Genomic DNA, 24,270 nt, shown 5'->3' with positions numbered 1-24,270 from the left:
TAATAAATTATAAATTATTCAGCCTTTATAAATTATAAATTATTCCACCTTTATTATATACAGCCTTTATTATTCAGCCTTTATAAATCATAAATTATTCTTATATATTATTCATATCAATAATTTATCAATTATTGATATCTGGTAATCTCTGCCTTAATAACTGGATATTTAGATCTGCTCCTTTGGTGTTGGTATTAATTTAAAAGAGGTTTCATTGTATTACTTAACACACAAAAAAAAATCAGTGATTTCTTACATCAGTGAGGTAGGCAAACTCCAGTGGCTTTCCTTCATACAAATGTCGAAAATAAGGAAACACAGGTATTCTTTGCCCTTTTTCCTTTGAAACCCAAGTTGCTAGTCTGAATGCCTCTTCCAGTCGGCCATAGGCATATGCTTTATTCCATGCCTGCTGGTCGTACATGTAAACAGATGGGTAGAGTGCCATACTGCTTGAAAACAACCATTTCAACTTGTTGTTCAGTTCTTGGTGCTGAAAACAAAATAGCAAGATGGTGTGTAAATTTAAGAAAGATCATTGCAGTTGTCTTTGCACTTACAGTCAACGCGCTTCACGCATGAATGCTCGATGACGCAAGGTTCCAATATTCACATGAACATACTATTAATAAATTTGATTGACATGCCTTCACCACCAGATTGAAAGATAAAGATCACGAATCAAATAATCGAATCATTTAGTTGAAGATTTCGCGCTGAATTACCGCTGAAAATGGCCGAAATTCTTGTAAAGATAAAGATGGAGACCAACAGCAACGTTCTTATGTTTGTTGAGCGAACACAACCTTAACTACGCAAAACGCCGTAAGAAATTAGACACGACATTGTTTCCGAAGTAGGAGAATTGTTGCTTAAAAATTAAGTCCATTGGAATGGCAATTCCCTTAAGCGCTCTCCGAGAAGAGAAACTACATCTTCAAAAGTGCGTAGTGGAAGAAGAGGGCGGGACAGCATTTAATTTGTCAAATCAAGTGCACAATAGCTTGGAAAAGAACGATTCTCGGGAAACTCAAAGTTCCAGCAGTAAGTCCGTCTCACTTTTAACATCCCGCCATTGGCGGTAAAAGTCGCTCACAGGGTGACTTTTCACCCTTGTCAACAGCTGTATGAAAGTGACAACATTCTGCATTCTTGTGCCTTAGTCTCAAGTAAAAAAATCTTAGGTGACAGTCTCTTGAATTGGAGGGGGGAGGGCACTGGGTCTGAACTTCTTGAGCACCACCCGTAAGAGTGGTTCCCGCCTCTTTGTGCTACTTCTAATGCAAATTATTATGCAATGTTGCAAAAAATGTTCTCAATTTCTTCTGGTTCCTGACACCTTGGAAATTCTGCTTCCTGCCCTGTCTCCTCCCACCTCCCATACAGCTCCTGTCCTCTTAACTCCCAGGTTTCCACCCCAATCCCCCCACAACATACAAATTGTCCAGCATAACTTGATGCTGTATTTATATCCTGATTGCTTAATAACTGCATTGCTTACTGTATCACTTAACCATGTGAAATTATAGTCACTTCGAATAATCAATCAATCATGCATTTCTGTGGTTTATTTCAATCTGCAAAAAACTACTGGGATATTGGAACAAAAACTAACAAAGTTAAATAGAATTAACAAAAAGCTTCTTGTGTTCTTCCAGCATCCAAGTGGCTTTGTAAAGTATTGAAGTGACTCATTAGTCATAGAAATGCATAGAAGTGCATAATCGCTTCAATAAGCTTCAATGTGTCACATGTATCTAATATTCAAGCGTGCAAAGTCATTACAAAAAAGTCCATTGAACTTACCTCATGGGAACAACGGTAATTTGTTTTGCTTGTTCCAAAACAATCAGGAAATCCATAGAAGCCCCATAATCCTTTGGGTCTCAGCTGTCTTGCTAACTTTATAGAACTTTCCATAAATACATGAGCAGATCGTTCAAACTCTTTTTTTGCTTCCTTAATTACTTCTTCCATTGACCACTCAGGGTGTTTTCCTTGGACCAGCTCAACTGATCTGCTTTGGTAAATTCTTTTAGAGTCAAAATTCCTTCCCCATATAGGACGCCAGCCTTCCCAGTCAATAATTGCCAAACCATTGAAATCTGGGTCTGGAATTTTTTTAATAATGTCTTTTTTCATTTTCTTTAGATGTGCAGCTAAATTTACAAGCTGAAAATTAACAAAAAATGTATTTAAATGACATAATCTAGAGTTTAAAATGTTGTTTTAGATTTCAAGCCAGGAAATTGATAGTTACTTGAGGTAATGTACACAAATAACATCAATTGACTGAACTGTCATTTAGTAAACATGGGTAATAAAAAAAATAAATTCTGTAATGCAATAACTGCATAACCAGAAGACCAAATTGTTTATCATATTTCTAAATTAACAGACCACTTTGAGACTAAAACGAGTGGAGTTAAATATCAATTAATGACCTGAAACGGGGTAAATACGGTGAGATATTTGTTTGTTTACCTGGGGCATTCCGCCATTATAGCTATTTGTTCCCTGCTCGTTCGTAAAATACGGATACAGTCCCAGCTGTGCATTATAAAATACCGTAACGTATTTTCCATCCCAGGTTTGCTTCGGATTCTCCAGAATGTCAAAATCTCTCAAGTTTATGTTGATGCTGTAGTTGACATAACATCCACCCGTCGGGGCGTTCCATATCGCTACAAACGGTCGATCCTCGATCGGGAAGTCCTCGCATTTACAAAAGGAATTCTTAATGTCCAAAGCATCACCTAGAAGAGATATACCAGCGACTAAAAGATGAAGCTGCAATAAACGAGATAATAGGGTCACAAAAGGACCCTGAACATAAGACATAGTTTTTCATGTTGTTTCTGAGCTGTTGTGAGGAGCGATGGATCGCATGACTAAGTTCGTTTATAGCTCATGATGTAAGAATTCGAAATATAACACAAACAGATTAAATGTAGCTCTTGAGGAATCGAGGAGATGTTGCTGAAACCCAAAATAGCGAACACTCATCGTGTAGTCGAATGCTTTGTCTTCAAATGGCGATCCTGCAAAAAAGATAAGAAGCGTGAATAACGTATTATTATAGTGGATCAAGCTTAGCGAATTAAAAAGCCCTAAAATGTCAGATCATTCAAGAATTGTTTGTAAACAAGATCCTTCTCTCTCCTAGGGGTACGTGGACTATAGCATCACAAATTGGCATTTTAGAAAGGAAATATTAAAGCATGGTCGACAAATGGCGCACTAAAGGACCGAAATTCTAGCTCATCTCGCAAGTCCCTCCTTCCGTCCGCCATCTTGTATTGCTCTAGCTCAGCTACACAATGTTATGAAATACACGACGTATCCCCTGAATACGCGATAGTCCGCTGACTACACAGAAGCTTTCTAAATTTTCCATTTCCCGCGGAAAAACAAGATGTTATTACGGAAGTTTTATTTTTTTTTTCACCTCTTAAATTTCTTTGAATCCTCGAAAACGTGAGATCGTGCGTGTTTGCAAAGAAATCACACAATAAATCAAAATTTGAGCTGTTCCTTCCGTGGTACAAGTTGAAAAAACTCCGCCTAGTCCGTACAAAGAATTCAACCATGCATGTATATGTAGGTAAATGTGTTTAAACCCAACACCAGCCCACATAGGGCGTACTAGCGTGTCGAATAGTTGTAAGTTTGTGTCAAAAGACACTGGTATAGGTGAGAAAAGTTAAAAAGTGCATTTTTTAAATTTTAGGGTGATTTGTTTACTTGTCAAATGGCGGCAAATTACCTGCGTTATCATCCGCCAATTTGTTTTTGGTTTGAAAATTTTGAAACCAGTTTATTATTTTGACTACTTTTCCTCAGTTTTAGATTTAATACGACGATGAATCGTTTCACACAAAGAAAAACTTTAAATCCATGGTTTGAAACTTCAAGCCTAAAACAAAATAAGTCTATACCAAACTGGGGAACAACCGTTATTTTATTACAAATACGAAATCCTGAGAACCTTTTTAAAGTTGCCTTGTTTCGTTTTTCATCAATTGTCATGATTTACGTTCTAGGGGAGGGGCAGGGGCGGGGGCTCCAGAGGGGGCTTACGCTTTTCCCTTCACGCTCTGAAGGGAAAAGCGCCCAGACGAGGTTGAGAAATTCCGAGTAATTTTTGTCGCTAACAATAGGCGTACGAGGCGGGGGGGGGGGGGGGGGGGCGAGGGGGGCTGCAGCCCCCCCAGTGCCGAAATTTTTCGGGCAAAATGCTTAGAATTCGGGAAACAAGCCTAGAGAAAAAAAGAAAATAAGCCGAAAAATCTCAACATAACGTTCAAAACGAATCACACCAACAAAAAAAGTATTGGAAATACACCGAACTTTGTGCTCAAAAGTCCAAATTTCTCATTCATCTGCTTTCGTTTCCTCTCGCAAATTGCTATAATCATTATTGATTTTTCTCGCAAATTCTGCATGACCCCTCAGTTTGATTCAGTTGCAATCAGCTTTTCCATAGTTTGAGCGTTTACGCGCGGTGGATCCAGTGTAAGACCTTGAAACAAAGCTGTTACAATGCGATGAAGTTAATGCTTTTGACTCAAATGTTAAGTTCTCAAGACTAGCTAAAAACGTTCAACGAAATGTTTTAACCATTTATCCTTGAATGTTTCACACGCTTTTGTTTAACTTTCAAGTGGGGGAAAAACAATGTAAATTGGCTCCCCAAAAATACTTTAATTTTTGCTGAACTAGAGTGAATAAATAAAATATTTCCGAAGAAAAGGATAAAGTGCATTGAACTCTTCGGGCAACGGAATTAATCAAAGGACTTCAAGCAAGCAGGCTAGTTAAGGTTTGTACACAACTATTTAAATGCCGTTTTTGTCGTCCATTTTATATGCCTCAGTTATTCGGTTTTAACCCATGGGCATTTTCTTTCGGGTAATAAGGTCTCCGCCCCCCCAGGTCCGAAGGTGCCCGTACGCCTATGTCGCTAACTGATTGTTATCTTTGATATCGTTTGCACAGAAGTTCTTCAGTGTTGACAATAAAATGTAAAAGATGATGCTTTTGCCTCGATAATTTGCGTATGTCAGTGAACTACCATTGTCAGCAATCTGTACATCATGCGACCACACACCACGTATACAAGCCGGGTTCGTATGGGTCATGGAAAACCTGGAAAGTCATGGAATTTTAGGATTTCATTTTTCAGGCCTGGAATGTCACGGAATTTAAGCATGGGTTATGGAAAGTCATGGAAGATGGTATTGTTTGTACAAAAAAAGGAGGCAGGCTATTTTTTGTGAAGAAAAGGGTAAAAACGTACCCGAAATCAAAATAATTTTTGAAAATTTCAAAGAAAAACAGTCAAATTTAGGTCATGGAAAACTTCGAAAAGTCATATGGGTTTGGCGCACAGCTCTTATTTGTAAACCTTCCTACGGTCTCTCTCAACAGGAACGGTCAGGAACAAGGTCAGGTTTTAAATCTTTCTTCGCTGGGTCTGAGAGGGTAGGTAAGTCCGAGACGGGGCGAGACGGTAAGGCTGCGCGGTCCTCTCGCCACTGGGTCCGAGAGCATGCACTCTCTCTAGAAGTGCATACATCCATTGCTATGCTGACGGAGCCTAAATACAGATCCAAGTCGAGACGATCGGCAGTTAAAGAGATAAGTCAAACGGTCTCAACATTTCACATGCAAAGCATTGTAAGGCCTCATTGCAACGCGTGGCAGCTAAACGAACGCAAAATTAATTGGACTGTTCTGTTTTCAAATGTTAGATGAGAACCAATAGGGTGGTTAAATGATTCCAACATTTTTACTGCACAGCTTGCCATCATTTTAGAAAATATGGGTTTAATTTTAATAGTAATAATGATGATGATGACAACTTTCTTTATTCAAGGTAAGAGATTTAAAGCTACTAAGCTTGGGGGCCGTGTACAGGAAGGAGACACCAAAGTGAAACGGAGATAAGCACAAAAAAATATTTTGCTGTGTAGCACTCAGAAAATGATGAAAATGAACTGTCATTTGTGAAATCAAGCTTTCCACACTCCTATTTCTTCGATTTCTGAGTAATACCGTGACAAAGCTCCCTTAAAAGTGTTTATAAAGGATTTTAAAATTAAACATCATATAAGCACACTGTGACCATTTTCCTTCTCTCTTTTATTGTCTGTAATAGACATATTTGTTCCTATGAAATTATTTTGAACATTATTTCAACTGTACAGCATATATTACAGAAGCGGGTTGCCATGGTTACCTAAAATTGAGCCAGTAAATAAAACAACCACTGACCAAAGAGCTTGAGGACGCCTGCTATGTGAGTAAACCAAGCAATAGTGACTTCAATTTACTCAAAATGTATAAATTTGAAACAAGGTAAACGAGAAAGTTAAAAATTCTTTTACGAGCGTATATGTTAACAACGAACTTAGACACCTTTACGACACGGGCAGAATTGTAATCCTTGCAAAATTTCAAAGAATGTACTTTCTCTTTCAAACTTAAATAAACTAAACTATATTTTAAATTAAATTCATACATTTTTTAAAAATTTCTTTCACATCTTTGAACGTTTGAACCTATGTAATGGCATGGTTTCCTTACAAATTAACAGCGATATTATCATAAATTTGGATTTTAACGGAACATTAATCTATTTATTAATTATTATATTAATCATTTTCAAAGCGAGAACAATTGTGATTGCGTGACATATTTTAGGTCGCGTGACAATTTCATTTGAACATATCTTAGATCCTAGAGTAAAATTATTTACTTTCTTAATGTAATTGCTGTAAATACTTGTAACATTATGCTTAATTTTATAATTTACCTCTTAGCTGCATCAATTCCGATTGCGTAACAAAAGCAAAAACATTTTAAGGTATAGCAGTGTGGTCAGGCGTTCTTCGCCATGGCGTAGCCATGCAGGCCTTCATTAGTAACAGAAAGATAATATTCCTACAATTTCAATAACTCTTAATAATTCGATATGTCAACATACAACGTAGAATAACATTTCTTGAAGCAATTCATATCAATAAGTTTGGGAATAATGCTAATAACAATAGAAAAACTGGATCTAACATATAACCCCATTAATAAAATCTAAATGATGAAAATAACACTTCCCTAGTTATCTTATCCTAGATATTTTGCCTTTTTTCCAGCAAAAAGTGAGGTAATAAATTAACGTCAAATCGTTGTCATACAAGGCAATTTTCCGTATAACTTGTCTCGCAACAAAATCGCGAAACAAGTTGCACAAAACACTGCCTAGTATAACACCAACCTTAAGGTTCACAGTCGCCGAGTATCCCATCAAAGGTGAAAAAAATAAATGCCTGAAATGTCCATTCAGTTCAGAGACCACTGCGAGTTCTATCGACATATTCATAATATTTTGATTAAAGAATGTTGCAACAAGATTTTCGTTTCACTGACTGCTTCGCGCTATGTTTATTCCCTCTTGACTAACTGAATCCCGTATTAACCTTTTCTCGGTCAGTGGGGTTGTTAGAAAACAAGTTGTAATGCTGGAGCATGGCTATAAGCGAGAAAACATTATGGAATCAAATGCTTTTTTTAACCGCGAGCGAAACATACGTTTCGAAGCGAAGTTTTTTTGAAATGCTTCAGGAACAAATTCTTGAATACGATTTGCTCTGGAAGAATTGTTTCTCGAGTGGCAAAATGGGAAATAACTGTTTGCACAACAGTTCCTAGTTTAGCCAGGCCCTAGCACCATTCGCGTTGTATATTGAGTTGACAAAAAGTTGACTTACTGAATCCGAGACTGTTTCTACACTGGCATGACACTAATTCATTCATACGTTCGTTAGTAAGTCACGCATTCTAGGCGACAAGGAACAAATAGGGACTTCAGGCATTCTAAGCGGCAAGGAGCAAATATCGCGCCTCTTAATAAGGAGTGTTGTCATAAGCCTTAGTTGAAAGACCTTTCAACAGACCATATTCATATTCTCAGTATTGGACTGGAACTAGCTTGCAATGGATGCTAATGCGGGGGAATATCATTAAAAAGAGCCCATTTGCCATTTGCATTTGAAAAGATTTCCCGCATTAGCCTCCATTGCAAGCTAGTTCCAGTCCAATACCTAGAATACGAATATGGTCCATTCGCGCGTTAAATGTCTCCCTCCGCTCAAGAGTTCTCATAAGCAAGAAAACAACCAATCAGAGACACTGCACGGATCTCTGTAGATCTACGTCATCAGTGTGGTAATTTCGTGTCCAATCACAGACGCCTCTTGAGCGGAGAATGAATTCAGCGCGCGAAGAGTGACGGCTCTCTACTCAGGTTATGGACAAGTTTTTCAAAGCGAACTTTAAGTTAATTTGTCTACCCTTATTAAAGCCTGGTGTCATCTGTATCACTGTCCTCGCCATGAAGTTCCAGAATCTCCTCAAATGCCGCCGTTACAGCTTTTAAAATATCCATCTGGCTTCTGGTCAGATCCTGCGTGCTTTCTAAGCTTGTGTTATTTCTCCAGGTGTTGATAGGCTGGCTTTGCGAGTCCTTGCTCTCATTTTCCGTTTCTGGCTCTCTGACAAGGTCATGTTCCTTTTGCAATTCATCACACTGTTCTAAGCTTGGCGTAGTTACATCTTCATTTTCCGTCTGAAGATCAGTTGTATCTGTTTTAACTTCTGTACCATCAAGTTCAGGGTTGTTGTTTTGAGTTCTATTATTCGCACTGTCTGTTTCAGAGTCTTCTTCCGCAATGCTATCGCTTCTAACAAGGTCTATGGTATCTTCGGGCGTATAATATCCTTCACTTGAAGAACACCTTTTCTCTAACTCGACACCCTCGTCCAAAGTATCTTCTGGTTCTTCAGTATCTTGTTGAGGCGATGAATTATCTTCACTTCCTAGAAAATCGTCTGAATAGACTTCAGGCTCCGTGGATTGAAAATTCTCAGCATGTTCATCAGAAACTGCAAACGTGCCCGCAGGGTTTTCTTCGAGTTGGTTTAGTTCTGCAGGGCTTCCCTCTGAAAACTTTGAGATTGTTTCTGAACCAAAGTAAGTCTCGACAGTTTTAGCAGTGTTCAACTCAGTTGCCTGGTTGGAATCTTCTATATTGGCTTGGTCAGACAGATTACACGAAAGAGACTCGCTGTTATTATCAAGGGCGGTGTCTTCTTCATTAGTGTCGTTACATATTTTGTCGGGTTGAGCCTCTGCACTATCATCCACAGAGGTTAAGTCTCTAGTTTCAACTTCGTTGTTAGATGATTCTACCGTGCTTTCACATTCGTAACTTTGCGTTGTCGAAGAAGGACTTTCATCCACGCGAGTGACAGCTTCTTCCCAGATTTGTGCGTCCTCCGCTTCACAGACTTCCGACGCAAGAGTCTGTTCACAGCGGGCCTCAGCCTCTTTGGAGCACTTCAGCGTAGGTGGTGAAGACGATTCAAACGATTCAGCCGCACAAAGATTTGGAGTAACGTCAAGAATACGATCTGCATTGTTCAATGTTTTTATACTTCCTTGAATGTCACGTTTACTATTTTGAAGTTTTTCCTTAAAATTATCCGCTTCAGCTTCATCAAAACATGGTAGGAAGGTCTCAGAAACTTCGGGTGTTTCAAAACGTTCATCGTCGTTTGCATTGCTGTAATCATCTCCAGTATCTTCGAGAATATCCTTGGAATCTTGTTGTTCAATATTCGTGGCTTTGTCTTCATCATCGTCGCTTGAAGCAGACTTCTCAACAGCCGAAGCGAAAGAATCCTGATCCAAAACAGTTTCAGAGTTCGCATCACACGGAGTTGAAACTCGCACAGCATCTAATACGTTTGTCTCAAAAACAGGCTCGCTGAACTGCTGACCCTCAATTTCTCTCCACACTTGATTATTTATTTGTTCCTCGAGATAAAGCGAACTTTCTCCCGTTTCGATAGCACTAACAGGGTCAGCATGAACTAGAGAGGTGCTGGAATGAGCCATGCTATTAACTTCGACTTGATTTTCTCCAAAGCTCTTATCTTGTAGAGATGATTGACTTGTTACCGCCTCATTCTCATTTTCAGATTCGTTCAGTTCATCACCGGTGTCGACAGAATCTTCAACTCTGATGAAATCCGTGTCATTCTCAACATCTTGAATCTCTTCAATCTCGTTGTCATTTCTTCTCGGGCCTGTTTCCTTTTTGCTTTCTCCAACAATGTCGTTGTTCACAAGGTCTTCATCACCCCCGCTGATAACTGTATCTTCCAACAATTCCCTATCAACTCTGGACGCATTGCCAACTGCTGCGCGCTCAGTCTCGCCCTCAAGACCGCCGCTTAGTTCCTCGTTATCTTGGTTAGTTTCACTCTGTTCAACGCTTTCCTCTACAGCTACATCATCAATAGAATCTTGCGAGTTTTCGTTGGCATCCTCCACGAGTTTCTCCAGATGGGATTCGCCGTAGATTCCTGAATATCTGTACACGTACGAGCTGTCTTTTTCTTCGTTTTCTCGCAGACTGATTTTCTCGAACTCTGATGACATCTCCATGGAAGGGCTTCCCAGTTCATTACTCTCGTTAGTTTCTTGAGCTGTTTGAACTTCAGGGAGCTCTTCTGTGATTTGTCCTTCGCTTTGCGTGCTTCCTTGGCCTCCATTATCGAGCGCTTGCGTGACATTCTCATAAACGTGATAAAGCTGTTCTTGAAACTCGGGGCTTCTTTCAGCCATTGCGGAAGCGAACGCCAAGAAGTTCTCGTAGATGTGACTCAAATCCTCAATACTCGAAAGCCTACTTACAGTTTTCCGATCGCTTTCCGAACTCTCAGCTACGGAAGCAGTTCTTTCGGTTGCAGACAAATCGTTGGGTTGTTCATTCGATGACTGTTCAACAGGGGATACACCAGTCTCGTCACTTGGTTCAACCGGTTTTAAACCTGCTGAACCGGAGGTACCGGATGTGATTGGTACAGAATCACTTGTTGCTCCAAAGACACTATCAGCTGACCAAATCGAAACTGTTTCGTTGAGAGACGCTGAGTCGGATGTGACGGATGTGAGTGGTTTGAGTTCTGGCGACATTACCTCACTTTCACTGGAACTTTTCTCTGAACTGAGCGTTCGGCTGCGTCTGAGCTGTCGCTCGCTCCGGTCTTGCAGCACAGCGCTCTTCACAGAGATAATAGTCGTCCACTTTTCCAAATCATTGCGGGTAAGCGCTCGAAAAAACACGGCATTCCCCTCGCCATAATCAATTCTAAATCTGTAACGACACGCTTCAATGTCACTGGTATCCACAACTTTGGCATTAAAGAGAGGAACAACCTTGATAGGATTATCAGTGGCTTCGTTCTCATAAACGTATAAATAATCGTCTTTCTGCACACACCATCTGCGCACTTGGCTACTGTATAACTCGCTGGTAATAAGTTCCATCAGATGACCGCTGTACTTTCCATCGCTGTCGAACAGACTGCCGCAAGAGAATCTTTTCAAGGTCTTGTTAGCGGCCGCTCGCCCAGATCGCTCACGATCTCTCATCTTGACCTCTAGCTTCTCCGTGGACGCTCGCCAAGGCGCTTTGAACATTTCGGAGCGATTGAACTTTCGGAAGAAAGTCGAGTCTTCGGTTGCTCTTCGTAAGAGCTTTCGTCCACTCGCCCTTCCTTCGCTTAGTACTTCGAGAACGTTCGATTCTTTCTCGGCCGGTTTTGCTTTCAGATCGTTATCGCTCGCCGAGCGCCTTCGTTCCTCTTTACTATTCTTCCTCGGTGGAGGTTTGAAGAGCGGTTCATTGGCCGCTACCGGATGGCAATAGCGTGCTAACACACTCAACCAATGCCGTGCAGAATCCTCATCAATAACTTTAAAACATAGCTTCTCCTCGCCGAGAATGACGCAAAATCCGAACGAACCCGCGTCAATGTCGCTCTGATCTTGAACCAACATCTCAGAGAGTTCCCACTCAAATGAAGCTTTCTTGGAATTCTGGTTGTCATACACGATAAACTTCTCGCTTGTTGCTACACACCACCGGCGCAACTGAGTCCGAGCTCCATTGGTTTCACGAACTTCCTGTAGATATCCACTCATTAGTCTATCCGTGGAGCTCGTAGAACCTTCTCTTGTCCTCGTCGCAGATGTGGGCGTCTCTCCTTCTTGCGAAAACGCCTCGCTTCGTGTCCTACGGTGCAGTATCTTCTTTTTCGTGAACGTCGGCGAAGTTAGCCGACCGACGCACTTCGGCCGGTCGTCGTCGCTCGAGTTGCGTCTCTCGGTCGCTGAAGAGAGCATTCGGAGCCATCGGTTGTGATCAAATTTATCGATAGCGTCAAACAGAATATTCTCGTTGCAAAAACGGATTTGAATTCTGTTTGGGGTGCTTTCATCGTCGCTCAAATCACTGAATGTCGATCTCAACAGAGGTATTTTTCGAAGAGGATCTGAAGCTTTTCGGTCTGAGAAAATTAGCAGTTCCTTCTCTTTTATTGTACACCATCTTGAGTCCGCTGACCCGTTTGGCTCAATTTGCTTCAAGTTTCCGCCGAATACAGCCAAGGTGTCGATGTCTGCCTCCGGTAGGGACGACCCCTCAGGAGGCGCACCGCCCTCAAGATCGTACGAGCTGTGCGTTTTTCGGAATATATCTCGCACATTCACCCTTTGTGAAAGCTTCATTCTAAGTGAAGTCCTAACCTTCCCTGGCGCCAGGGCGTAAATTTCGTCCTTTAGTTTAGCTGCAGCACGCGAACTCTTTGTTCGTAATGTCCCTCGTTCAAATGTCCCCTCTCCCTCCTCGCTGGCGTACGAATCCGTTTTTCTAAGCGGATCGGCCACTTCAGGCTGTGGTCTTTCCACGCGTAACTCTGTGAATAACTCCAGTACACCCATCCATTTCTGAAAATCCTCTTTGATTGTCGTTTGTAACGTGGTCTCCTTGCCTTCTTTGTCCTCAAGCGTAAAAGCAAACTTGTTTCGAGCCTCGTCGCTCTTATCCGTTAGCCACATGTCCACTAACGAAAGTTTTCCTTGAGGAGTATCTTCGCTCTCACTGTTGTAAAGGATTAACACTCCGTTTTTCACAACACACCACCTTCGTAAATGCGTTGTTCCCAAATGTTTGTATCTGACCTCGGTGAGGTACCCACAGAATCGACCCTCTTTGTCGAATAAACTCATTAAATGCACGAAAGTCTGTGAGTTCTTTCGTCTCATGCTCAGAGGTTTGTTCTTGGCGTTCGCTGCGTGACTGGAAGATGTTACATTCTCACGTAATCTGTAATCATAGGTATGGGCACGTGATAGCTTTTTCTTTTTCAGAGTTTCTGTCCAACGCCTGTCTTTCTTTGGGGAAGAATCTTCACTGCTTTCCTGTTTATAAACGAAAAAAGGAAAAAAATTAATACACCATGAGCAATAGATGACATCCGTCTATTTTATGCACCTCAAAAATGGTATTCAATCGAATACCTCGAGCCATGACTCGTCCCCAGTCGTCTCTTATGTGCAAATTGCAATACGCGAAGGATGATTCCATCTGTGTTTAGTTTCATCCAGTCTCCCTATACTCAAGACAGACTCAAAAGGCGACTGGGGACAAGTCAGCGTCGAACCTCTTATACGGACACCAAAGTGCCAGGGAAGAGTGTCCGTATTATGAAGGTGTATGTATTGGTAGAGTTTAGAGCGGTTTTCACTTGAGTGTCGAAAGTGAATTGCGTTTGCTTTGGTTTTGCATTACTACGCTTAGTGATTGGCTTAAAAATTTCGCGCCACTTTCTCAGCCAATCAGGAGTAAAACCAAAACCAATCGTGACTCGCTCGCGCACGTTTTCCCGCGCTTCGTGCCAGCTACGTGTATTTGCTTCGAGTTTTGATTGGTTCACTGGATTGTCTGTATCCTTAGTGATTGGCCAGTGTAATTGCTTTGGTTTTGGTTTTACGACACTCAATTGAAAACTGCTCTATACGACGGACCAAGTGAACTGTCCGTAATAGGGAGGAGTCCGTAAGGAGAGGTTCGACTGAATTCCAAAATTGACAAGGTTGGGAAGTGAGTAAAGAAAATAAAAATAAAAACACTTAACAAGACTTTTTTGTTTCAAGTTCTTTTTTCTTGCTTCAAATTCTAATTGCAAGGTTCTTTTTAGGCTTTGAGGCAAAGACTTTGTGTACTTCTTGCTATGAATTATTTTTTAACCATTCCCTGGCCTTAATCGTTTCTTTATTGGCGAATGGAGAAAGTACAAGCGCATCGCCTTTTTAAATATCAGTAACTAAAAATCTACTGTCAAATTGTATCACCTCATAACTTTCTTTTTTGTCCCATTTCACTTAAGCCTGGTTTTCACTAGCGACGCAAGTACAAGCGCAAGCACGAGAAAATAAAACATTTTGATCCTTGTGCTTGCTGCATGTACAAGCACAAAGATCAAAATGCAATGCGCTTGTGCTTATGCTTGCGTCGAAGCCGTTTTCGCGGTGAAACAAGAGCTGCTATTCTTGCGCTTGTGCTTGCGTCGCTAGTGAAAACCTGGCTATACACAACAAGACGCTTTCAGTTTAAGTTTAACAGAAAAACCTTCTGACACACTAGACTACACATGTAGCATAACGCATGGAGAGTTGGAACAAGTCAGCGGTCCGGAGTGAATCAACTGACCTTTGCACTGCCTTGAGGACGAGACACGTATTCCTCATTCATTGGTTCAGGTTTGGCCTGCCCGTCAACAGACTCACTGATGAACATGCTGTGAGGAGGACTCATGGTTGAGGGAGTCTCTGAAATGACAAGAACAATGCAATATTAACAATAAACTGCTGGTTAATTCTGCATATCAACCACAGACCTGTTTGCAACTTAAATGATTAAGAGCATCTTATGAAAATGGTCACTTTTTTAAATTCGTTGTCCACCATAAACTACATCTACATGTGCATCCTTGTTTATTTTTCGGTTTATTATAACTTCTTTGCTGTTTTTCTACCTTAAAAACTATTCAAACTAATTCCTTGAATATGAAAGCAACTCTTAAAGAAAAAATCAAAATGTCGTTACATAACTTTTAAACAAAAGCTCGTGTTGCTATAGAGCCTGATAGAAACTACCAAATCTTACTACTTCTTTCCGAAGCAAGGAAATGGAGGACCCCAACGAGGCAAAGAAAAAAAAATGATTTGACCTTGGTGGTATTTGAACTTATGAATCCCGGATTAGACAGAGCCACAAGGCCAGACAGGAGCTGATCAAGGGTAATTAAGGTGGTAATTCATGGCAAGGTAGATTGATTGATCATGTTGTTCTTACTTGTTCCTTCTCGTGGTTTCTCTTTCCTTTTCTTGTGTGTCCTCTCCTTAACTCCTGTCTCTGGTGACTGTTGAGCTCCACTTTCCAGAGCCTTTGTTTGAGTCTCGACTGACTCAGAAAATTCCACATTCCTGAAAATAATAAAATTCACATTGTTAATTTAAAGAGCTGATGTTTCATTTTCACTTGTCAAAAAAGAAATTCAACTCTTATCAAACTAAGAAAAGGACATATAAAGCGTTTTTGTAGCAGCCAATCTAGTCGTCCCAAACAACTAAACAAGTAAACATCATACAAAGAAGAGAAATCCCATGGCATTGTTTTGGCTTCTAATACGCCTATCCTGGGGCCCTTTTCTCAAAGGTCCTGAAAAGTTTTTTCACTTGGAAAGCCATAGCAAAATCTCAAACCTTACATAATCACAGTCGTGAGAGCTGTTATATTCACATAATTTATTTTTAATATGAACAGACGGTCCCCTTCATTCATAGTTTCAGACCTAAACACTTCACTGTTTAGTGTTATTAAGATACAGATAACTAAAAATGGCTTTGCGGGCCTGAAAAGTTTCTGGGGCTTTCAAGAAATGGGCCCAGGAAACCCTCTGATCTATAAGTGGTGTCCAAACCAAATAGTTCCACCACCTTTTATCAGCACTTAGATCAAAACTTGCTACTTTTTTTACAAATTGGTTACTAGTAGTTATTAAATTATTTATTTGGACACAGTGACTACTGGTTAGCATGCTGGACTTCACATCAAGCAGCCTGGATTTTAAATCTGGCTGAAGTTACTGTGTTGTGTTCTTGGGAAAGACACTTAAGGTCATTGCCCTGAAATAGAACTGAACACAATTTGTTAACCAAACTTGGCCTACTGGTTTATTACTTTAAGGGAACTTAAATTTTGAAATAAAAAAGGGGGGTCACCAGATTCGTTTAGGAGCAGGAAGACCTTGTATATTCCATATAATTCCTTTAAAATTCCTCTGCGAATACTAACAAAGTACACGTTTTTAACGATAATTTATTTTTCAAACACACGAGTTCATCTGTTTTCATTTTACAGAAAGATTTTGATCGCTACACCTAAAATATGAGAAAAAATTGATAGGTCACCAGGCTCGTTTAGGAGAAAGTGACAATTAACTTCTCTCGCGAACTAAGCTGCATAGAAAAAAGCCGCCATTTTGTTGATGTTCGCGCGCGCGCGCTAATTACGCGTAAAATTCTGCGCAGTAAGGATGCGCAATGCAATACAGGGCAATGACCTTAACTCTCACAGTGCCTCTCTTCACCCAGGTGTATAAATGGTTTGTGGTGAATTGTCAGGACAACTTAACAAAATGCTGGAAAATAACCCTTAGAAGACTAACATCCCATCCAGAGGGAGTAGCAATAGTCCTAGTCATGTTGCATCTAAGAGGCAATAGACATGCCTCGAGAAAAACAAGGAGAGACTGCCAACAACTTTTGGCCAGTACCGTAACATATAAAACAAATTGTATTCTTGACACAGCAGTGGAATTTACAAACCTTGTATCATTTGGCAGCACTGTATTTGTCTTCTCAGCTGCAAGCCTGTTCTGTTCTTCATTTGCCTGGAGTCTACTGAGGCTATGGCCTCTCTCTGAAGGAGGGTCCAACTCATCCAAAGTATCAACACTGTCATCATCAGAAAGCCTTCCCTGTTGGCAGATGAGGAAAACATCACATATATTTCTTTGTATCGTGTCTACAAAAATGAACTATAGTGTAAGGTCTGCATTGAGGTAATAATGAGTTGAATTCATTTTGAATTATGAGAAATGCTTTTCCCCTATGGTTAGTGAGCAGGACTCCTAATTGAGTGGCCTAGTTCCTGCCTGGCCAGGCTCATTGAGTTGTGTTCAAGGCAGTGCCTCTCACCACCAAGGTGTAACAATGTGTACTGGTAAATTAAATGATGGGAGTAACCCAGGGTTGTCAGTGGGTTTTTGAGTAGCAGAGGTTCCATCCAAAAAGTAGGGGGCTACGAACACTCAGAACTTGATAACACACACTCAGAACTGACCTACATGTACTAATATTCCAAGTAGCCGATGCGGTATTTGGAATAGCCAGTGAAATGCGTGTGTTATCGGCTAATTTTGACAACCCTGGTAACCCTGTAATCTAATGGTAGCGTTACAAATCCTTGAGGTTTTTATCTTGGCCACTAAGTATAATAATTGAAGTTTCAGACTCTGGGTCGAATCACCTGACAGTACACTTTCCAGTAGTACATGTACGTGAACAGTGCACATTGCTGCAAAGATAATAATAAAGATAATGAATCATACCTCACTACTCAGCAATGATTCCCTTGATCTGCTCTTTAGCTCATCTCCAGATTGCTCAGCACAAAAGTATGGAGGATAAGGAGCAATCACATCAAGCCTTCCTGTGGCAGCTAAAGACAGCACCTCAATCCAACGTTCAATTGAGACACGTGAATCAGTAGCAAAATAATATGTCTCCTGGGTAGGGTGCGAGATCTTGATGCAGTAGCTTTTCTTTGACTCTTTGTTATCGATCAAACTAACATCGTAACCAAGGATGAGAAAGTTTAGGGTTGGTTTCTGGTCAGCTGGATTTCTGAGAAGACAAGAGTGCACAAAATTAACAGATGTTGAACCTGCATCTGGACTCAAAACATATGCAGCTACAGTACTGTGCAAAAGTAATGCAAACAAAAGTTGTCGAAATTCGTAACTTTTCGAAGAAAAAATTGCGATATCAAAGCGCCACCCCAGTATTTGGAAAGTCATGGGTTTGAATCTCATTGGGATTTATTATCTTGTCTGGCTAAAATCACTATTTCTCAGTTCTGCCCATGTTTATTCAATCCACATTTTGCCATTAAATTACAGTGTGCAGGTTTCCACATTTCAAATTAACCTTTTGTTGTGATTAACGATTCTATGATACTTACCGATAGCACTTGAATCTGCTATCAATAATCTTGCAGTAGCGTTTTGACCAGACTCCTAATCTCCGCTTTTGATACAAGATCCCACTGTGCATTGCAGTGGGATCTTGAAGAAATTGCAGCTCGGCTTCGGCAGGAACAAGTTTCCTTCTCCTCTTCACTTTAGGGCCTAAACCTTTAGAAGTTACACTTGTCTCAGAAGTAACTGAACTAGTTCTAAATGTAGGGTCTTCTGTATCAGAACACACTGACTCCATGCTAATACTGAGTACGGTGGAAGTTCTCTTCCGTGACCCACTTTCTATCTTTTCCTCCTTAGGTTCAGAGCTACCAGTATCATCACTTGCTATAGGCTCAATGTAGCTATGCCTGTTGCTAATATTCCCGCTGTGTTCACTATGACTGTCTGTAAAATCCAATGATTGGTCATTAGTTGATCCATCACCGCAAATAGAATCTTGGCTTTTGTTTGTTTCCTTGCCTCCTTTGTGTTGCCCTGCTGTAAGTTCTGCCAGCAGATCAGGAGGAATTTGATCATAAATTTTCTTCTTTGCCGCAGCCTTTTCCTCTTTTTTCTCCATGCTTTCATTTTCATCTGAACTGCTTTCTGAAGAAGAGTCATCATCATCAATAGGGAGGGGAGGGAGGGGTGCATCATAGCCTTCATCCTCCTCCCCCTTAGATTCTGTTGTCACAGGAGTACTGTGAGCAGACGGTGTTCCACTCTATCAGGACAGAAACAAAGAGATACTACAGTCAAGAAAATCTCAGCAAAGGAAGGATAAATTAGGCATCACAGGAATTGTTTCTTCACAATAATTTGTTTGCAGGGTACAAAACGTTGCACCAGTCCTAATCTCTACACCGATTTAATTTTTACTCTGTCAAATTTAGAGGTATCGCCAATGGTTTTCCAATTTCTCAGCTAATCATATCTATAAAAAAATTCTCGATTTTGATTGGTTCTGCGCGCCTATTTGTCGCGTAATCGGCGCGCGATCATGTGGGTGTCCAATTACAGGTATCCAATTTGAACAACTTCAAATTGGATACCTGTAATTGGACACCTACCTCATTCGCGTGTCAATCACGGGCATATAAATGGGTTCTTTTTTGCTGTTTTTCCACTGTTTGTACAACCAGTTGAATTTACCATTGACCTTTTCACACTAACAAAGATTCTCCAAGACTTCCTAACCTCGAATTTTGTTATTGATACGATTAATTAGTAGTTGGACCTTGTGTCGTACAATTCAGGGACAAATCATGCTCGTAATTTCAAATCGTCCTCGCGCTATGTGCTCGGCCGATTTTAAAATTACTCGCCTGATTACTCCCTGAATTGTACTCCACTCAGTCCAATTACTTTTACTAATGACTGTTCAAACATTATCATAGTGTTATTGCGTTTTTCAGTGATACGCCAACTCTGATATTCAAAATCCAACTAACGATTGCGTTTTTCGCTGCCATCAATCTTAATTATGGTGACAGCCAACGAAACATGAAAAACAGAAACAAACAAAATGGATCCAAATCAACCAATTACAACTGATAGAAGTGAACTTCTGTTTCCTGAGAGGCTCGCTAAGATGATTGATGGCAGCAAAAAGCGTCAACCATTAGTTGAGGATTGAACTTCAGAGTTCGCATATCACTAAAAACCCTGATATGATGTTGTACATGTAGGTCACATTAGTTTTCAGGTTTAATCTGTTTCTGTTTTAAGCAAACTTCTACAAGTAGTACTGGTATGTTACAATGGATAGCCAAGAGTTTAATTTCTGTCAGTTATGCTTTGAAAACATTTTAAAAACCCTCACTATAAATACAATTGGCTAGTTGCTTTCAGAAGTATCCCAACTCATTATGAACAAGAATAGTAGCCTTTCTATTTAAAGGGACACTGTCACAGGGATTTTGATGCTTTTTGGTTAAAAGTACTAAAATTGGCAAAGGTCTTATCGTACATGAAATGTACCTAGTACATCAAGATGGAGATACGGTATTTTCCCAATTAAACGCCCCCGGCGTTTATTTCAAACTTGGCCTCATGGAGCCGGCATTTATCCGAATCCTGCAGCTTATTCAAGCCGGATGTTTGTAACCAAGGGTTTCCGTTCTTTAGTTTTCACAGCCATATATGTTGCCACTTTTCCTAAACCATTCTACACCCCGAATAAATGCTTGAGGAGCTTATTTACAACTTCACCTTGGAGACCCGGCGTTTATTCGGGGCCTGGCGTTTAATCGAGAAAATACGGTATTAAGTTAATTGTTGTTGAAGGAAGAAGGGAGCCATTATTGATAATAATTTTTAGGTGTTTTTCCATTCCACAAGGACAAAACTTGATAAAAATCAGGCTGATTTTTTCAAGTTAAGATTTGAAGTTCCTGATGGCATCACAATAATATCACTTGTTTATCGCTTCAGTACACTTGCAGGGTGATTTTTACCAAAATTGGACCAGTATTTCGTAGTTTCCATATGTCTTTACTGAGGTTCGTGAGTTTTTGAAGTGAAACTGGTGACCAGGCTTCCGATACCTTTGCACTCATAACTGCAGAAAAACACCTTGCATGCTGATAAAAGTCAGGCCTTATAAAAATATTGGACTCCCACTTTTTAAAACTTGGCTAAAAGCCTGCTGGTGACAATGTCCCTTTAAAGAGGAATTAATTTGCATTTATTGCGAAGACTTACCACACTAAGATCCACAGGTCTTTCATAAAAGTCTTCTTCTATCTCTTCTTCTTCCTCTTCTATTCCACCATCCACTTCAGCTCCACGCATCCTTTCTGCTCTAGCTTGCTCTAAAGTAAATAACGCTTCCAGCGGACTGACAGGCCGGTCAATACTGCTTCGTCGTACAGCTGCGGCCATAATTGCACTCATCCAAGGAGAAAGGGCCTGGCCATCTTCTATAGCTAATGTCACACTTGGCCCATCAGGCGGGATAAGTCGAAAACTATAGCTTATCTTCTTCTTGTCATCCACACCAATGTTGCATTCTGGCAAGTACAAAATCATGATTGCAGGATCTTCTTGATTCTTAAAGATATGCAAGCGATTACCATGTAAAACACACCAGCGTCTTTTGTTCGCTTTGATATCTTTAAGATAACCTTTGATTACTGGTTCCCTCAAATTTGACACATACACTTCTTCATTTAACTTTGTTTCTTTCTTAAACCTGAAAGAAAACATAGGGGCTTTATAACAGAGTATAAAAGACAATTACAATAATTACAACAAAACTGATAAAAAAGAATAAATGCCCACTGATTGCAGACATATAGTTATATTTACTTGAACAGTACTACTATTAAAGCAGGACTTGAAAAAAGGAAGGGTAGAATTTCCTCTCAGGCAAGTAACGTTTTATGCTCGCTGCAGGTCATTTGCTGACTACATATAAATCTTAAAAAAGTTGTAAAACCACTGACGGTTAGGAATTTGAACTGGTGGTGGCACAATTCTTATCACGTGATCAAAAAAGTGTCATTGGTCCAAAAAAAACTGATCACGTGGTTCATGTTTGCAAGCGTCTTGTCAGGCATAATGTGACTTTTAACGGCCGCTCCATGGCCATGTAAACATTGTTTTACTAGAATTTGTATGATCAATAATGACACTATCAAGGAACAGGGTCAAAAAATCAACATGTATTCAACCTTTAAGAAAAACAGTTGTTTTTTTAATTTTAAAAGGTTCCATGCTGTTTTGCAGCAGAGAGTGTCCAAAAATCATGAAGCTTTTTTGGGGAATTCAGAGAATGACTTTTGTGTACTAGACGCATTTACTATTATTTTCACATGTTACATTTTCACTTTATTATTATTATTAATTTTATTATAATTCTCGAAGATATTAGCTACAATTTATATAAATATTATATTCTATTATATTATATATTAAATTCGAGGAAATAAAGTCTATGTATGTACGTATGTATGTTGGCTTCCCGATGAATAAGTAGTGTCCATGTGACAACTTTTTTTGATTATGTGATATGAATTGTGCTGCCGCCGGTTCATATTCCTAACAGCGGTTTTACAACTCTAGTAATTTTAAAACTACGGTAAACACAAGTCAAAATAGTGTACTCTACTTACCATCCTGTGGAGAGCTTGCCTTTGCCTCCAGAGCTCCTTATACTGCCTGACCGTGCTGGCAGATAAATAGAAGTGGAATGTTCCTGAGGAGTCTTAGGAGGGCTGGGAAACACAAACGAGTCTTCTGTCTTAGTGCTTCCACTGCCATCCTGTGTGCTGACGGGATCACTGGGAGAAACACTTTTTAAACTAAGATGTTCATAGATGTCATCTTCAGCACTGCTTGAACTCACGATGGAGTCTCGACCACCATCCTGCAATGTCAAATATCAGGTACCATAGAATCAAAGCAGTACTTGTGCAAGCAAGATAATGGAACATACAGTACATGTACCTTGTCACAGGAAATTGTCTAAATTCTCAAAATAGGGTTTATCCAAAACCAAATGAAAACCATCCAAAATTATCACATAGTCATCAAATACATGTACAATGCACCATAAGTTTATAAATTATTACCTAATAGCTTATCGAACAAGTCAAAGGTTTTGCTGAGAGATAAAGGGGCTCACACTCGCCATCTTAACAGTAATGGCAGTGCAGTGAGTTATAAATTAAACAGAACAGTCGTTGAATTGATATTCCCCCAGGTTAACAACAGATTTATCACAAAGATATTGATTAAAAATCTGCATTACAGTTTATAATATTATAATTCTTCTCAGGGAAATGGAAAAGGGGCTGGATTTTACTTCACTGAGAGGCTTTTTTTTTCTTTTGATGGCAGTAACTATTTTATAAAAAGGTGTGTGGCTGACCATTTGCTATTTCATTTGAAAGCCAATTGGCAATTAAAGGAAGATGCTAATTTGTTGTCACAGCTCAAATCACCAACTACATGATCAGTGCCACAAAATGCAATTAAGAACAAGCACAAAAGTTTGTGTGTTTATTATCTAGATAACCTGAGTATATAATTAAGTTACCGGTACATATCCCCCTCCAGGTTGCCATCAAAAATTACAGGAACAATATTTTAATTGCATTTCAATTCCAATGGCTATTTTAAATCTTTTAAGGGACTGGTCATTATTTATGTAGAGGGGGGAGGGAAAAAAAGAAGGGGGGGTCAAGGCTATTTCAGAGTGGCAAGAGGGGGGGGGGCTAAAATTTTTTATAAAGAAGTTTAGGGGGGATCAGCAGTTTGAGGTGGGTAAAACAGTTAAATAGAAGAGTGCAAACACTATAAGTGAAACAGTGACGCTAAATTGTACAATTTTATGTTATTTCTATTGTTTTCTTTTGTTTAAACTCCACTATTATGTACAACTTTAGTGATTTGTATTTTACAGAAATACTGTTTGCACTCTAAACTCCATTGTTATCTCAAATTTTAGTTAAATAAAGAATCCAGACCTGTCTGCTTTAACATCTGGTTTGACTGAAATTATTTCTTTTTACAAAATGATTATCACTGCAATACCCCAAGAAGTAATAAAACATGATATAACAACAAGAAAGAAGTTCTTTTACAACTTTAGGAAAATCATTGGAAAAGAATTATATTTTGCATGGTTATTACATATGTGTTCACCACGAGAGCATAATTTGTAAAAACTATCACTTTTCCAAAGTTAAGGAGTTAATAATTAGGTATGTTTACTATACACATAACTCATCCAAAATTTGCCCTATTGCTGGAAGAGTATCCATAGCAAAGAAGCCTTGGCTGACTAAGTGTTGATCCAGCCTTTGTGCATCAGAACAAGTGTGCAATTAAGCCGGATTGTATGTAACATGCATTTAATAATTACTTAAGGCATATAAAGGGAGATATGAGGTGAGGGGGGGGGGGGGTCATCACGTAAATATTGAATAAAAAAGGGGGTCACTTGCTACTTACACGGCCTGGAGGGGGGCCTTACAGAAATTTTGATCCTTCCAACATATTTTTCCCTCCCCCCCCCCTCTCATAAATAATGACCGGTCCCTAAGG

General features: G+C 39.8%; 2 protein-coding genes across 3 annotated transcripts in view; both read right to left on the bottom strand.

The window, feature by feature from the left end:
* Positions 1 to 3,301, bottom strand: part of LOC144656325 (hyaluronidase-1-like) — a 17,034-nt gene extending 13,733 nt beyond the window's left edge. Inside the window, exons 1-3 of the mRNA XM_078516556.1 lie at positions 2,488 to 3,301; positions 1,810 to 2,175; positions 260 to 496 (exon numbers count right to left, since the gene is read on the bottom strand). Of these exons, the coding sequence (XP_078372682.1) occupies positions 260 to 496; positions 1,810 to 2,175; positions 2,488 to 2,844 (960 nt within the window). The 5' untranslated portion in view covers positions 2,845 to 3,301. The remainder of the gene's footprint in view (positions 1 to 259; positions 497 to 1,809; positions 2,176 to 2,487) is intronic.
* Positions 3,302 to 6,130: 2,829 nt separating this feature from the next.
* The window catches only part of LOC144656322 (uncharacterized), a 36,337-nt gene continuing 18,197 nt past the window's right edge, over positions 6,131 to 24,270 (bottom strand). Inside the window, exons 6-10 of one of the 2 annotated variants that reach the window (XM_078516549.1) lie at positions 17,590 to 17,884; positions 16,805 to 16,956; positions 15,270 to 15,400; positions 14,625 to 14,743; positions 6,131 to 13,333 (exon numbers count right to left, since the gene is read on the bottom strand). In XM_078516549.1, the coding sequence (XP_078372675.1) occupies positions 8,360 to 13,333; positions 14,625 to 14,743; positions 15,270 to 15,400; positions 16,805 to 16,956; positions 17,590 to 17,884 (5,671 nt within the window). In that variant the 3' untranslated portion in view covers positions 6,131 to 8,359. The remainder of the gene's footprint in view (positions 13,334 to 14,624; positions 14,744 to 15,269; positions 15,401 to 16,804; positions 16,957 to 17,589; positions 17,885 to 24,270) is intronic. The other variant, XM_078516550.1, reaches the window with a different exon arrangement.

This window comes from Oculina patagonica, chromosome 6, assembly GCF_052425735.1.
Source record: "Oculina patagonica isolate OP01 chromosome 6, crgOcupat, whole genome shotgun sequence".
Taxonomy (NCBI): domain Eukaryota; kingdom Metazoa; phylum Cnidaria; class Anthozoa; order Scleractinia; family Oculinidae; genus Oculina; species Oculina patagonica.
This window is presented reverse-complemented; position numbering and strand designations above follow the sequence as displayed.